This window comes from Aethina tumida, chromosome 3, assembly GCF_024364675.1.
Source record: "Aethina tumida isolate Nest 87 chromosome 3, icAetTumi1.1, whole genome shotgun sequence".
Classification (NCBI taxonomy): domain Eukaryota; kingdom Metazoa; phylum Arthropoda; class Insecta; order Coleoptera; family Nitidulidae; genus Aethina; species Aethina tumida.
This window is the reverse complement of record NC_065437.1, coordinates 28103160-28119664: the sequence shown is the minus strand read 5'-3', so window position 1 is coordinate 28119664 and position 16505 is coordinate 28103160. Positions and strand designations below refer to the sequence as shown.

The 16505-nt window shown below is 33.1% G+C and overlaps 2 protein-coding genes across 3 annotated transcripts in view; both read left to right on the top strand.

Annotated features, from left to right (window-relative positions):
- Positions 1-16505, top strand: part of LOC109596628 (CCR4-NOT transcription complex subunit 6) — a 98675-nt gene that overhangs the window by 46674 nt on the left and 35496 nt on the right. The window lies entirely within an intron of this gene.
- On the top strand, positions 3445-5530 carry LOC126265090 (uncharacterized). The gene has a single exon (XM_049965687.1). It carries the CDS (start codon positions 3761-3763, stop codon positions 5066-5068), a length of 1308 nt encoding a protein of 435 aa, XP_049821644.1. The 5' UTR covers positions 3445-3760; the 3' UTR covers positions 5069-5530.

The window sequence follows — 16505 nt, the reverse complement described above, 5'->3', positions numbered from 1 at the left end:
GTTATTAAGATGTTGACGTCCATACTTTCATGAAGTAAATTGTTATACACCTGTTAAATCAATTTTTGTATAGATAATCAACTTTGCCCGTTATAATGGAAAAACTGAAAATGAGTCGAAGCTCGTAAAAAATATACCTGAAATTTAATAATATACAGCTGCGTGCAATATAACAGCAGTTATTTGATAAATATATGTCTACTTTAAATAAGTTTAAGCTTTTAAACAGCTTTGTCGTAACACCAAAAACTTAATCAACTTAATAATATTGTAAATTTTACTGAATTTTACTTTCTACCAAACAAGTCATTGTTTTCAATTCGAGTACGAAAAAAAAAAAAAAGATTTTTTGACAAGTTTTTCTCATGTATAAAATTTATTTATAGATTATAATTTTGCCATTATATTTCATATACAGTGTGGCCTATTTGAAAGCGGGATACTCTCATGAAATTTTCACTATTTTTTCAATCTAACCACACCACTGGATTAAGTATCAATAGTAATGGGTATATACCAAATTTCATATAAAAATATGCATATTCACAATCCTGAGGGTCATATTCTTATGTATTTATTTTTTTGATCAAGTAGTCTATGGAATAACACAAATTATCTCATTTTTCGACAATTTATGAATTTTACAGTAATACAATTCTAATATTACTATATTAATTATACTAATTAAAATTCAAATTTCGTGGTAGAATTAGTGAATCATCTGCGGAAATTACCATAATATAAATGAGAAAGGAAAATACGAACTAACTAAATAATATAATAATTAAATGGAAGTAAGTAATATTTGGGTGTTAAGATTATTAGTATTAGAAAATTCATAAAAATAATATGATTTTCATAGAATTATGAATATGCATAATTTTGTGCAATCGAAAAAAGTCAAAATCGGACAAAAAATACAAATGTTATGGGGGTGTCCCGCTCTCAAGTTGGTAACACTATATAAATATTAATTGTATAAAAGTATTTTTTACAATTAACAAGACAAAATTTTAAGACATCTTCAGTTTTTCTGCTGACACTACTTTGATTTTTGACATTACTTTGTGTTTTTGGAAAAGGAACTAAATTTTCTCCTTTGTAATTAACAACTCGCTCAATATTTAAAATTAAATATACGCATAGTTGTTGCAAAAACATTTGATTCGCATTATTGAACATTAAGTACAATATTTGAAATGTTAATGTATACTTTGAAAAGGAAAGTCGCTACATTTTCATGATTTTTATTAAAAACATGCATAAAACTATTTATCCAGTTGTTTCACAATTTACTACTATTTCTTCACTGAGTTTGCTACTGATTTTACTACGCGACACAAATAAATGCGTTATTCAACCTTGTTAAATATTAATTGTTCATTGTTTCGACACAATCGCTTTAGGCGATTTTGTAACACCAAAAAATAATCACATTCCTATTTTTTGCGTTAGAAACTTAATTTAACCTATTTTTCTCTTTTCTAGGTACGTTTGCTCATTTAATTACATTGGTAAAGTAACATGTGGTGGACTGTAGTAGGAATACATAATTCTACGTAAGTACTGATTGATTATACTCTCGGTTTAAAACTTCGAAAGGGATTGGACAATGTGTAGGCAATAAAGGTGGCTTCGTGGCTGATATACGGTTTCGATAAATCAAAACAGTATAAAATTAAATTTACGATAAATATTACCTTGTTCATTACCGCATTAATCACACGGACATTGATTTCTCGTTGTTAAGTGCAGACAATTTTCTAATATTTAGATATTTATCAGTAATAAATTCCGGTTTATCGCAATAATGTAAAATATAGTCGTCGTAAACTCCCGGACAACACGCTGTTAACTATCTTGCTCAAATACATACTTCAGCTCCTAAAGAACATTTGTCCATGTTTTCAACAGTTCTGGGATGATCATTCGGATAACGATTGTAAATGGAACGCGATGTTTCATTAGTGATACTTTTATTTATTACATTGAACATGATAATGTTCAGAAACTTTAAATGCTTTTACAGCAGAGTCTCACGTGTACTAAACTAAAATGGTTTTATCTATAGTAATATTTTCTGTCCCTATACCATCACTTTTCACTAGTTTAGATTAGTGTTGTAAAATACTTGTTTACTTTTTTACTCTTCTCTGACATATTTAAATTCCAGTGATATCAGGTGCCATTAAATATTTAAATAGACTGTTAAATTATGTTGATTTATTAAGCAATATATTTATTTATACAATGAATGTATCAATTATGTTCATATTCAAACAGTCACTTCCACAAAAGAAACAACTTGATTCATAAATATTTTGTCGTTCTTCTATGACGAAGCGTTTGTCACAGATTTTCATTATTCTATTTACATGTAAATCGTATTTCTCTATGACCATTTGTGTGGTTAGACATTGTTACTTATGAATACTGTCGATTAAAAAGTGATTTCATTATGGTCAACTGTTGTGAATGTAATTCGAAATAATTTGCTCCAATTTGCATCGCATTGTTTTTAATTACTTTCAGTTAACACAATATTAATGAGCATTCGCCCGTTTTGGTCGATGCATAGAAAGTTATCGAAATTTCACTTGATAACAAAAAGAAGATACTTTTGTCCCAGAAACGTGGCCCAAATTAACACATTATAGATTGGTTTTTTTTTATTGTTGGTGAAAGTGTATTTTCGGCAACATTAAACCCGTACTCCATTTGGTGTATAGGTTAGCACATTAAGATCAATCAAGATTTTATTTGATTTTATACTAATTATTAATTAAAAATTCAATTAAATTCGTACTAGATAATGGAAGAGGAATCTTTTAACGCGTTCGTAAATTAATTAACGTGGTGTCTCGTAAACCACATCTGCCATTGTACTTCGTTATAAAATGTATGTAATTTTTTTCTTAATATCCGGTAATAACCCGGTGTAAAATGAACAAAGGTTCTTAGAATTTAATTATGCTTTCTAACGAGGAGAAAGTAAATAAAAATGCAGCGTTAAATGCACCAAACGATGTTGGATTACCGGAGATACCGCCTAAAGCTGAGGAAGATGAATAATTATCATATCATGTTTTCTAAATTCGTCGAAGTTGACCCCACATATTGACCCACTAACTAATAGGGCCATATATCGAGGACACACAAACCGCCGGCTGAGTGAGCTCCGAATATTCCTCTTCTCTTTGTCCCTTTGCCTTAGGGCCAGGACGTTGATACGTGGAAATTTACTTATTATAGTCATTCAAACATTAAGGACATATATTGAAATACAACATAAAAAATATTAAAAATAGTACCGGAACGGATGATATAAAAATCATTTTGAGGCTTTTTGAGTTAGACCTGGATTAAGTAATGGCAACGATTGTTTGGAAACAAAACGAGTTGAACTAATTAAAGGGACAATCAAAAAGTACTTTCTCTTCTATTGACCTAAACTGAAGTGCGGCGTAAGAGTGGCCGTACAGACGAACGGATGGATCTCTGACCCAGTTGTGTAGGTGGATCTCGGTGCGCTCTCTTTGTTCGCGAGTCTCGGCCTGGCTCAGAAGTAGGTTAGTGCAGTCAGAGAGGCGATCACGGTGGGGCCCTCGTTTTCGTTCCTCGGCTCGGACCGCAGCAGACGACCGACAATCAGTCAGTGGCATTACGCCGACGGTGTCGGTTTGTTGTTGTCGAGAGTTGGTGCTGGCACAGACAGACGGTCGCGTATCGTAGGCATGTGACTGCCGCAACACGCACTGCCATGAGCCCCGCATCGTCGGGCAACTTGGAAATCGAACGCTACATAGGTGCCTGTCTCATCTCGCAGAATCGCTCCAAAGCAAACGGTGGCGGTGCTAACAAGTCACGCGAGTTCTACTCCTCGAGGGATCAATTCGTTCCGGATCTGTTCGCCGGCGGATATGTGAACCATTTGGACGGACGCTACCGCATCCAGCGATGCAATTCGGTGGATGTGTGGGCCGGAGGGATGCCTCTGATTTCGTTCGCGAACAACCAGCGGAGGGTCCGCGCTGACGGTCAACCCCACAATCGACAGGAGGACCAGCCCAGTCCCTTGGCTCGGCTGGCCGTCCACACGCAAGGGGCCCCCTTGATCCTGACGAAGAGTTACAATCACAGGAAGAACAAGATCAACAGAAACAATGCCAACCAAAAGGCTCCAGATAACAAGAAGGTTCCTGGCAACGGCAACAAGTGTCAGGAGGCCAACAACAATAACAATGTGACAGGTGTGGACGCTATAAGTGTGGCGAGTGATGAAAGTTCAGGATCGGCGAACTCTGAGAACTGCCTGCCGCGCATTATAAAACCGCGTAAACGTCGAAAAAAAGACAGAAAGCCGCCCCTTCTGGGCCGTCCTCTCAGCCAGGACGGTTTCTCCACAGACAGTGCCAGTCCGGATATAGACACCCCCGGTGTCGTAACCCTTCACAGATCGTTCATACCATTTAACTTCGATCCGTATTCGTTCAGATCAGTTCCTGAAACTCCATTAAGTCATTTAATCAATACCAGTAGTTTAATAGATCGCTACCAGAACGAAATTAGCGAGACGCCAAATCTGCACCATTCGTTCGAAGATATTGAAGACTTCGACGACGGCAAAGACATAAATGGCAACCAACCGACCACCACCTGCCAGTGCAGGTACTGCGATCCTTCCGGTCAGATATGGGACGTGGATCGCAGCTGTTATTCACCCTTCCTCACGCCGCCCAAGACCGAAGGCGGCGCATTCCAGTTCCCCGGTTACAACAACTACACCAACCCCCTGAAGGAGACTGAAAACCATTGTCTGGTCCACAGCATGTCGTCCGTTTCGTTGGAGGAGGAACAGCACAGAACGTCGTCGGATAAGAAGGCGCCCAGGGATTTGGAAGTGTCGACGGAAATCGTGACGTCGCTGAACGGCCACCGCGATCTCGAAATTAAGTTCTTTTCGACACCGAGTGCGGATAGTGCACGCGAAAAGTGCCGTTTTTGCGGCAAAGACTGTGAATTTCAGTGTGCTGTAAATAATGTGTGTAAATTTATCTCGGAAGAATGAGTGCCCCTTTTTGTATTCGTTACTCTGACTACTCCACTTTTATTTCGTGAGGAACGATCGATCTCACGACTCTGAGCTACGCTGAGGTTTTTTGATCTCTCTCCCGCTAACCACAAGATCTAATGTAACGCATAGTATTTAACTTTCACTTTCCGACTATTATTTTTTTTTGTGTGCATTTCCGTATGTATCATTATTGAACTTTGTCGGCTAAAACTTTCTAGGTACATAAAGTTTACTGGTGCATGCGGAAACCATCCGTTCCGATTGTTTTATATATATTTTTATATTATCCTTATAACCTTCAACCGGAACGGGGAACGGCTGGAATATTTTAACTTTAATTTTATTTATTTATGTTTCCACTTTTGAATGATTTGTTATTTTGACACTAATGTGTTTGTTTAAGTATTATTGTATTATTTTTAAATATATGAAAATATTTGCTTTCTCCACATTAAAGAGCCGTTTCATTTCATCCCATGGTTCACAAATTTTGGACTAATTTAGGGGGCTATTTACTGGAAATACATAATTGTGTAAATTGGTTTAGTGGTTCATTTATGCGTGGGAATTTGATATAATCTCGCCTAATTAAGTCTAATTAATTATATATATTTTTAACAATTTTAACACGAATTTATATAATATGTATAAATTTACATATGATTACTGCCATCCGTTCTAATTTTGCAAGTTATCCTAAAAGAGGACATGTAGTACAGTTTAAAGGAAACTATAATTGAAGTTTATTTAAGTGTGCAAATAAACTAATTGTGCATGTATTTCAATTAGTATTGATCACAGCACCATATTTAATGATAACTTTTGGTTTTTGCTTCATTAATTTTGAAGACCAAGACATAAATTCATATTTTTGAATTCCTTCTTATGGACATGAATAATGAATCATTTAGGAAGAAGTGTTGTTTTGAATCACAATCAATAATTACTAATAAAATTTATCAATTAAACAAATTGGTGAAAGTTTTTACCATATTTACCATACCATATTCCTCCTTATGGACAGGAATCACGAATCATTTAGGAAGTTTTTAATCACAATCGATAAGTTTTTACCATATTAACTCATATTAATTCATTACCAGTTATAAATAAAAGAAGACAGTTTTCTCAAATCTAAATATTCATGTAGAAAATTTTGCCATTAATCATATACAACCATGCATAAGAAAGAGCAAAATCAATAAATCATACAAAATATTCAGGACAATACCTTTTGTTTTACATAAGATTAAACCGTTTTGCATGTTTTAAGACCGCAACGAATATGTTTATGGTACATTTTAGCGATTCAATCACCCGTAGTTTGTTATGCAAGGCTTAATTTCATATAGACACTCTATACAATTATGTTAAGTACGTAAACGTTACAGTAAAATACAGTGTAAAAGGTAAGTATTTAATTTTCACTTTTTTGGCCGCATGAGGTAACACGTTTATAAGAGAACTCGTTTCAGTTGAAAATTGCTGTGTAACTACAAAACATCTAGTTACTATTATCTGTTCTACTAGTTTTTACAATTTATTGTCCAACTAGATCGACGTGTTGTATGCCTACATATGCGGTAATTAAAAGGAAAGGATAATAATTACAAGAACAACAGAGTATCCATTATACTTTACGTGGAGTATAATAGAAATATTTATAACGCAACGATTCTCTCATCGCGTTGTGTATCCAATAATTTAAATTCCCGTCCGAAGCAGTACTTTAACACAATTGTTAAGAAAAAAAATGTGCAATAGTATATCTCATATACGCACCATGTTATTTTCGTAGACCTAGTTAATATATGCCTCGCATAACCGTCATAAAATTCAAACGGTTACGTTTAAGCATTACCATAGGCTTGTTATTGTCGTTGCGGAAACCTTAAATTATTTAAATTGGCAAACACTCGATCCATATCTTTCAATAACACGGCTTTAATAAGAAATCGGTGTTGGTGCATTGTAATCGTCGTTCGAGCCTTGGACATGCAATTTCGTAGAGGAACGATACCCTTAATCAAAGGAGACACCTGTTCCTCGAGGAATGCCATTTTAGATAGCCGTGCAATTATTTTATGAGTACAATTTTCGCCTTTCTGTTCTCTTTGTAGTTCATCTCGCATTTTTAATGTCAGGTCTTAAGTTCTCATGGATGGAAAAAAATGGAATGACCGTTATCTCCACATGAAATTGATTGCCGCTGCCGGAGGCGGCATTCTGATATAGTTTTATCCTTTTCAATAATTTCTAACGACACTAGCAATCAGTTTCTAACACTTGACACTAATTACGCAGACTCCGGCGCATTACTTAAGTGTCAGAAAAAGTATTTCACGCCGTTAAAATGAAATGAACGATTGATTTAGAAAGTTACGTTACAACTGGTTATTAATTTATTATGGTCAAAATTGGACCGAAAACGTTAAAAGAACGTGAATTAATTACTCATCGATTTCCTTGTTTGATGGGAATGTGATGACGTATATTGATCTAAATAAAAAAATTGTTTTTCATTGATGCGATCGCCTTTATATTATGCCAATTATGAATGCGTAATTGAATGTATTGAAATTTATGCAATATGCAAATGAATAGAGATTAGAGTATAAATTGTACTGATAAAAGCGTGAAAAATCGGACGAGTATGTTTTATTGGGCATCATATTTTACGTTCGTCCTCATTAAATGTTACAGTGTCATGTGGGTAAATAACAAGAATTATATTAAAAAATGAACTCTTACTGTTCATAGCATATGTTTAATGCATATTACTAATTAGTGGAATAGATACATACATAACATACTTTGTATGTAATTTAATTGCAGTAGTTTAAACCTACATTTTAAACTTCTTACTGTCCATTGAAGATCAAGAATTTCATTTCTAGAGACGTTTTGGATTTTCAATTAATATCATAATAGATATTAACTATTAGTTTAGTATCCACTTCATAATTATAAATCGATAACACGTATGACTTAACAGAATTTATTTTTACAAACAGGATCTATAAGGTATGCGTTTATACGATAATTAAACATTAATTAACGAATTTATTCTAATCTTTTTGTGAGAAGTAGTTTATACATTGTTTTAAAAACCAGTTCATTATTTGAATGGGATTTTTTAATTGGTATTTTATCTTTTTAGGTTAAATACTTAATAATACCTAATAGTCGGCTTTATCTCCGGAAAAACGTTTTGTTTTGTTCTTCGGCTGATGTATTTATAAGTTCGAATAATTTCTGTGATTACCGCGAGATTGGATAAAAACAATCGACCAAAATCCCATACGTTATTTCTTTTATTTAAATTTAACTGTGCGTTATTATCCGAGCGTTTTCAAACGTTTTGACGTATTTGGATTGCGGGATAATTTGTTTATTGTTTCTTTTAGATTTTTTAATTGATATGCCGTGTGATAATTGTATCTGTTTTAATTAGAGAAAATTAATTAAGACTTTACATTTTTATTAGATTAACCTAAATAATATACTAATTTGCAAAGTATATATGTTTTTTTCATAAATTTTTTATTATTTAGTACATGAAATTTACGAAACCATGAGTGAAAATTTCACATCTCTATTATTACTTTGTGTTATAGCAGTTTCTTCAGACCATTAAAATTGATGAAAAGATCATTTGACTATTGAAAACTGGTAATAGTTTTTTTTTTTTATTTTATAGAATTTTTATATTTTGATTGTAATAACACAATAAAATTTAGCAGTTATTAGATAAATAATCAATAAAACATTATTAAAATTGAAATATCTCAAAAACGGCTGTGTTAATTAAAATTAATCAAGAACACCGTTTCTTTCTAAATTTTACAAAGAATATGAAAACCTTTATAATTTAAAAAAATATTCAGTGGCGTAGAAAATAGGGCGAAAAAAGGAGGAGGAGGTCTCAGAATCTATGATACTGCATCATGTATGGAAAAAAATATTATATTAAAATTATTAACGATTATGAAAATATGAAGAAAGTTTAAGGAACTATGTTTTCTTCAGAAGAAAATTTCACGAACATTATTCATTAATTATTGTCTAATAGTAAAACTGAATTATTTTAATTATCTTTTGTAATAATTTTTAAGAGCTTTTTCCAAAATCTAAGAACACTAACTTTAATATGTTAATAAAAATAAATTTTGGAGCGATAAAGAAGAAAATTTGAGTATATATTTTTTTAATTTTTGTTGAATAAAGCCATTACTTACTTTTTTACTAATATTTCCGTTACCTTTGTTTCAATCGTGTTTAAATTTGGTATGTATTATCCTAAAATATGTATTTTCAATTCAATGTAATCTTTTTCATAATGTCACAGTAGCATATATTCGGGAGATGGCTGTTTCTCTCTTTCTTGCCGTATTTTCCTCGCCACTGAATATTTCTTTAAACTTTTAAGCTTTCATATCGTTCGTACAATTTAGAAGAAGGTACTTATTGATTAATATTGATTAACACTACCATTTTAGAAATATTTCAGTTTTAATGTGTGAAACAAATTAAAGTGATTATTAAATCTGAAATATCTGAAAAAGGGCTGTGATAATCAGTTTAAAAATAATTGACAATTATTTTGAGAAGAATTTTTAATGTAAAAATATATTAAATATAAATATATATAAATATTGGCCAAAATGATTAAATCATAAAAATTATTATGATCATTACGCAATTCATAAAATGAGTCTTCCTTAGTTTTTTTTTGGAGTTTTTAGACAATTTTCATTGAACATATTATTATAATTTTCTAAATTCTAAAATCTAAATTTTTTTTCTAAAATTTCTCCTGAAGAAAATACAGTATTTTAAATTTAAATTTCAAAAATTGTTTTTTACTAATATTTCTGTAACTTTTGGTCCAGGACTGTTTAAATTCGGTAGTTATTATCGGTAAATTCTGAGGAGGGAAGAGTGTTTCTCTTTTTCTTGCTGTTTTTTCCTGACCACCGAATATTTTTAAAACTTTTAAGCTTTGCACAATTTAGAAGGACGCATGAATCCTTATATTAATATCGAATATGTAGTGTTTCAAGAAATATCTCTATAAAAACTATAAATGTTAGTGTATATTCAAAATCCCAAAGAGATATTGGCTGAAATGATTAAATCATTAGTATTTTGTCGAGTTTTTAGAGAATCATTAAATATATTATTATTTTCAAGTAATTGACGTAAGTTAGGTTAATAATCGAAAAGGTAAAAATAAATATATGAAACATGTGTTTTGATAAAATTGAAACCTGAGAGAGAACAAGAAGATTGAATTAAATCAGTTAAGTTGATCATTAAGTGACGTAAAAATTGGACCAGTATATCCCGTGTGTGTGTATTGGCGAAGTCCCAGGCCATTTTCAATGGACAAGTGCTACATAAAACAGCGGGCAACTACCAGACATCTACATAAGAAGACAAAGTTATCGGAACGGACGATCGTCCGTGGAAAAAAACACGAGCAAAGAAGACCCTGAACGTTGTTCTCGGTAGGAGAACGACGACGACGTTAACAAAAAGCATAATCAACATTGGCACGACGGGGCCGGTGGCTTCTTCTCTCTTTTCTTAATTGTGGCGCGCGTATCTCGAGCGGCGAATCTCGGCCGCGACAATGCGGACAGATGAGTTTATTGCGACGGGTCGCCTTCTTAATGGAGTCCAGGTGTTTCGGTCGCGTAATTGGCCCGCGAACGCGGCCCAATCGCACCGGCCAATCTGTACGCCGTGCGTTCGTTCATCCGTCCGGCCGAATCTGGCTCGTAAAATTCGAGACTGCGACGCGCGATCGACGCACGAACCCGATCCGTCAACATCCGGAACGCGGAGCGGACCGATAAAACTCCGCGTCGCTGACACCGGACGACTGAGGTGCTGGACGGTTTTATGTTTTGCATGTGTACGTAGTAACACTACCATTGTTCACGGTTCTCAAATGAGCGTTGTTTTTATGATGATGTTAATTTATTTTACTAAGGAAACAGTTTAGTATTTTATTAGTCCTTTAATGGAAACCATTTGACGTGTACATATTTAAGTTTATGCGACGACACACACGTGAGAATATAACGGTAAAAACATTTACATCAATACTAAATAATTTTCGAATCTTTCAAACTTTCCTCATCATTTGTAGTGGTGAACCGGAATTCGGGACTGACAGAAAACTACTCCACTGTTATGGGGGTTGGAAAGTAATATCGTTTTCTTACATTAAATTCAAACGAATTTCGTTTCGTCTTTATTTTTAATCAATAATATAATCACCCTCACACCTTTTGCCATCTAGAGTGCAAATTTTCATTCTCGGACCTATAAAAATTAATTGATTTTTGAGTAAAATATCTCAAATAGCATTCTGGACATCATCCAAATTTCCAAATTGTTTGCCACTAAGAAATTGTTGAAGGGACCCGAATAAATGAGAATTCGAGGGTGCAATATTTAGAAACGGGGTTACTTTCCGGTCCCTCTAATATCCTCCCTGCAACTTCCACCATCTCCTTTTCTTCTAGACTGTTTGGTGTTACCTTTATTAATTTCTATGACTTAATGCTCATAAGTTTCTTAAATTTTAACCACAGCTTGAAAAGCTGCTCATCAGTTTCATTCTTTTGAACTGGATCAACCCTAATCGTCAGTTTATCCCTGTACTAAACAAAAACGAATTGCTATTGGAAAATTGCAAAAGACGCATTCATTTCACGAGGTCGAGCTCTCCGCGAGATTGGCACGCGATTGGGCAAGTATCCGTGGCAATTACACGGGAACACCTGGACGCCATTACGACGTTGAACTGTCGCAGTTAAGTAATTCATACGTTCGTGACGAACATGAAGGAAATCTAGCGATGCCGTGAAGTCGTGCCAAATTGACACCTATTTTGAGAAGACATAAGTCGGTACGGTCGCCGATACATACGAATTTTAATAACCAATGGCAGATTTATTGCTCTTGTTGATGCACCAAGACGTATTAATCCGACTTGTCGCCGTCCGCTGTAAGGAGGGCCGATTGAGGTCAGTGTCTTGCGAAGGAACAGAAATCTAATGGTTTATTAATTAGTGAAAGCAACGTAATTGCGGAGTCTCCAATCAAGTAAAACGGAAAAACTGCATTCGTTCGAAAGTTTAGATTTCAAGAGATACATAAAATTTACGAGTTATTGTGTAGTTGTTTGGCGTGATATGGCGATTATAATGGTTGTTATAATTATTAAAACTTATGTGAATCATATTTTCCGTTAGTTGAATCAATTTGTGTTAATGGTTTTAATGTTTATATTATATTTAACATAATTGCTCATTGCTCATGTGTGAACACCATATGGAGTTACATACGAGTAGAAATTTTAATATAGTTTATTAGAATCATTTTTCTCTCTATTATTAAAATAATAAAGTATAGAGTATTCAATATTTTTATTTTATAGTCAATTTATAAAAAACTTGTCTTTACTTGGTCAGTCCTGCTTTAAATAAATAAGCAGCTTAACTCAAGATTAGTTAGGAGCTAACTTAAGATTCTTAACTCTCTTAATAAGATGAATCAATAAAAATATTCTGTTGTTGATTGTTTTGAAAGTATGTACAACAAGGGTATCAGACAATATTGCAAAATTGACAACTAGTGAAAATGAGATAAGAACCCAGTAACAAAAACCAGATTATCAGTTCTAAAGAATTGTAATTTTGTGACAGTCAACCAAAATATTAATTGCCATAAAATATAAAAAACTTATGCTGTTGAATAACCACTTAATTTACTGATTCAATTAGCCTGATTGTGTTGAGAAATATTTAGGTAAGAACATGATCACAAGATTACGAATGTAACTGTGGATCAACGAAAATGGGATCAGAAACACTGAACGAGAACCAGATTATCATTCCTAAAAACTACTAATTTAGTGTAAAACGTGATGTGAAATGTCCTTAATTATTTTCTATGTCATTCTGATGAAGATGATTAAAAGTTGGGTGTAAAGTTGTCACAATTGAATTGAATGACCACCTAAATTACTTATTTAATTAGTCCGATTGTTTTGGAAATATGTAGGATAAGAACATTAAACAAGATAATGAAACTGTGGACTGACGAAAATGGGATCAAAAACACACTAACAAAAACCAGATTATCATTACAAACAAATACTGATTTTGTTTTAGTTTAGTATGATGTGAAATCTCTTAAATTATATTAAATAGTTATACTTAACATACTTAAAATTTAATTTTAAGTTCTTTAAATTCGAAATATTAATTTGTAAATTGAAGTGATAATAGATCCTGATGTTTAATAATCTCCACTGCTTCACTGAACTCAATTGTTTTGTATAAATATGTAAAAACAACAAATGGGATGAAAGACACTAACAAAAACCAAATTATAGTTACCAACAAGTACTAATTTTGTGTCAGTTAAATGTGATGTGAAATGTCCTAGTTTTTTTCTATTTTAATAGCAATTAAATTAGATATGATTAAAATTTAGGTGTGTGTTATTCAAATTGAATTTTGAAAATTGAAGTGATAAAAGTTGAATGACCATTTAATCCATAGATTCAATTAGCCTGAATGTTTTTGGATACATGTAGGATAAAAACATTAGACAAAATAACGAAGGAATTTGTGGATCAACGAAAATGGGACCAAAACAGAGTGAAAAAACCAATAATCATTACCAGTAAATACCTACTAATTTTGTGTTAGCTAAACATGATGGGAAATGTACTAAATTATTTTCTATTTTAATAGGAATTCAAGTTAATATAATTAAAATTTGAATGTGAAGTTGTCAGACAGAATAATAAAAGCCAGATTATCATTACCAACAAATATAATTTACTATTAACTAAACGTTATACGAAATGTCCCAAATTATTTTCCATTTTATAGCAATTAAATGTAATATAATTAGAATTTGGGTGTGAAGTTTGACAAATTGGAAACATTATTTTGAAAATTAAAGTGGTAAAAGATTCTGCTGTTAAGTGATCACCTAATCCACTAACCCAATAAGCCTGATTATTTTGAACATACGTAGAACCTTTTGTCTAACGAAAATGATTGTCATTGCCAACAAATAAATGTTAATTAAATATAAAATAATTAAAATTTGTGTTGTGTTATCTTCTAAAAATACCAATGTGTCAACTAAACACGTTGTGAAATGTCCTAAATTGGTATGGAAACAAACAAAAGGGTTAACTGTGACATCAATCACAGTAAAATATATAGTTTTATGGTTTATTATTTTATATTACTCAAACATTAAAAATTTTATGTCCTAATAATTTGAAAATTGTTGAGTTAAGCGTACCAATCATTATAACATTGACATATACAGGTCCTTGCTACTTCTTCAATTTAATTTATCGCCTTTATGGTAAATTCAAATAAATTACAAGTACAAATGAAAGGAAAACTAAATATTAACAGAATGAGTAAGACAATAAAGATTATAATCGACTGTCAGGAGTAAATTACATTTGGAACATAATTCCAGCCGTTCCCATGAATCTTCTAAGAAAAATTTCAATTAAAAATAATCGCGCAATGAATCTGCATTTGCGTCGAAACAGTTTAATGACGGCGGCGCGCCGGACTGAGCTGAATTCAGGCAACTTTTTTTTGAACGAAAGCCATTATCTAAAAGCCAATAAAACAGCTCACGCGAGAACACACTCCTGAATGGGATGCGTGTATAGTGGCCGAGTGGCGATGCGATTTCGAACGCGACCGATATTACGAAGAAGGACGCGTAGCCGCGGGACGCGATTCACCGCCTCGCTAATTGGAATATGACTTACTTCGCGGGATTTCTTACCCTCTGGCTAGGCGTGAAACGATGTCAGCCGTTCGCGAGGCTAAAAAAGCCGAACGGTCGACCGTTCACTGTTCGCCTCTTCTGCTTCTGTCGCGGCGGCGGCGAGTTGCTCCTTTATCTCGGTAATAACCGATGATGACCGCTTGCAAATTAAAGCACAATAACGATTGGAACAGCCCGTCGGTTTGTTTTATTTTGCTGAGGTTTGTACGATGTGCGACACACATTGGGTAAAGGTCACTACCATTTAATAATTATTCTGCGTGGCGGACGATGTAATGTAACCAGTGGGTTGATTAATATGGCAAAATAGTGTGGCGGTTAGAAAGTGGCGTTTTTAGATTCGGCTTCGCATATATGGTAAATACATATGTATGTCTTTTACGAGCCAGAACCGATAAACAAATCGTTAACCAATAGGTCAGCCCATAAAACTGATTAAACTAATTAATTTAATGTTACCAACATTTTCCCACAGTTTTTTTAATGGTAAACTTATTCTAGTCAATTTTTTGTAAGCTCTTGGAATCATTCTTTGGGGTTCCCGAACTCGAAATTATCAAAAACATTTATTATGGTACATCTAGTAGTCATACTAAAGTCTTAAAATAGCAAAATTCGCTAGAAAGTGAGTTTAGATAATGTATAATTCCTGTTAAACTTGTACGTGGAATGTTGTTTTTATTAATTTTCTCTTTCATTGAAATAGGTAATTCCACAATTCAGAACTGGTATTTGTTTTTAATGTTTTTTTACAATTATGTGATTCATTTAAATTTCTCTTTCAAAGAACTAAGAAACATCGAAATTAAAGTCACCACAACCTGCTTTCATTCAGGTTTAGTTTTGTTTTTCTAAGAAATTGTATTGTGTGAAACTTCAAACTATTTATAAATTATATATTTTTTAAATTTTATACAGGGTGTCTACTATCAAAGGGTTATTTTAATATATCATTTTGATGGGTTTTATACAGTGGCGGAAAAAAATATGAAATTTTTATTTACTTGTTATAAATTTTACTTAATATTTTCTCTAATCTGTTGCAAAATGTATGGAATATTTTATTAATACTCATAAAAAATTAACAATAACTCAGATATTTCAATATATTATGGCATAACCTTTTGCTTTCATCACTGCTTGGCATCTTTTAGGAATAGATATTCTGCAATGTGTCAAGAAGAATTTAATGGCACAACTGGTTTGAGGGAGTTCTTGTTTACTTTTGATGTTTTTTGTTGGGATGCGACGATCTAACACTTCCCAAAGGTGCTTAATAGGATTTAAATCGGGGGACTGAGACGGCCATTCAAGCACAGTTAAGTTTTTCATTATAAATCACTTTTTAATAATCTTGTCTTGTTGAAATATCTAATGAAGTGGTATCTCTTCCTCTGCAAAAGGAAGAAACATGGTGTCTTCCAATATGTCTTGAATCAAGGGTCCAACTTTAGACCGAGAAAGACACCTCCAAACCATAATGCTTCCGCCACCATGTTTGACTGTAGGAAATTGGTATTTAAAATGCTATCGTTACCTCACTGACCGTCTCAGAAATGTTCTACCGTCCGATCCAAAA

Coding starts and splice junctions, on each gene's coding strand:
- LOC126265090 (XM_049965687.1), top strand. CDS start 3,761: ATGAGCCCCGCATCGTCGGGCAACTTGGAAATCGAACGCTACATAGGT.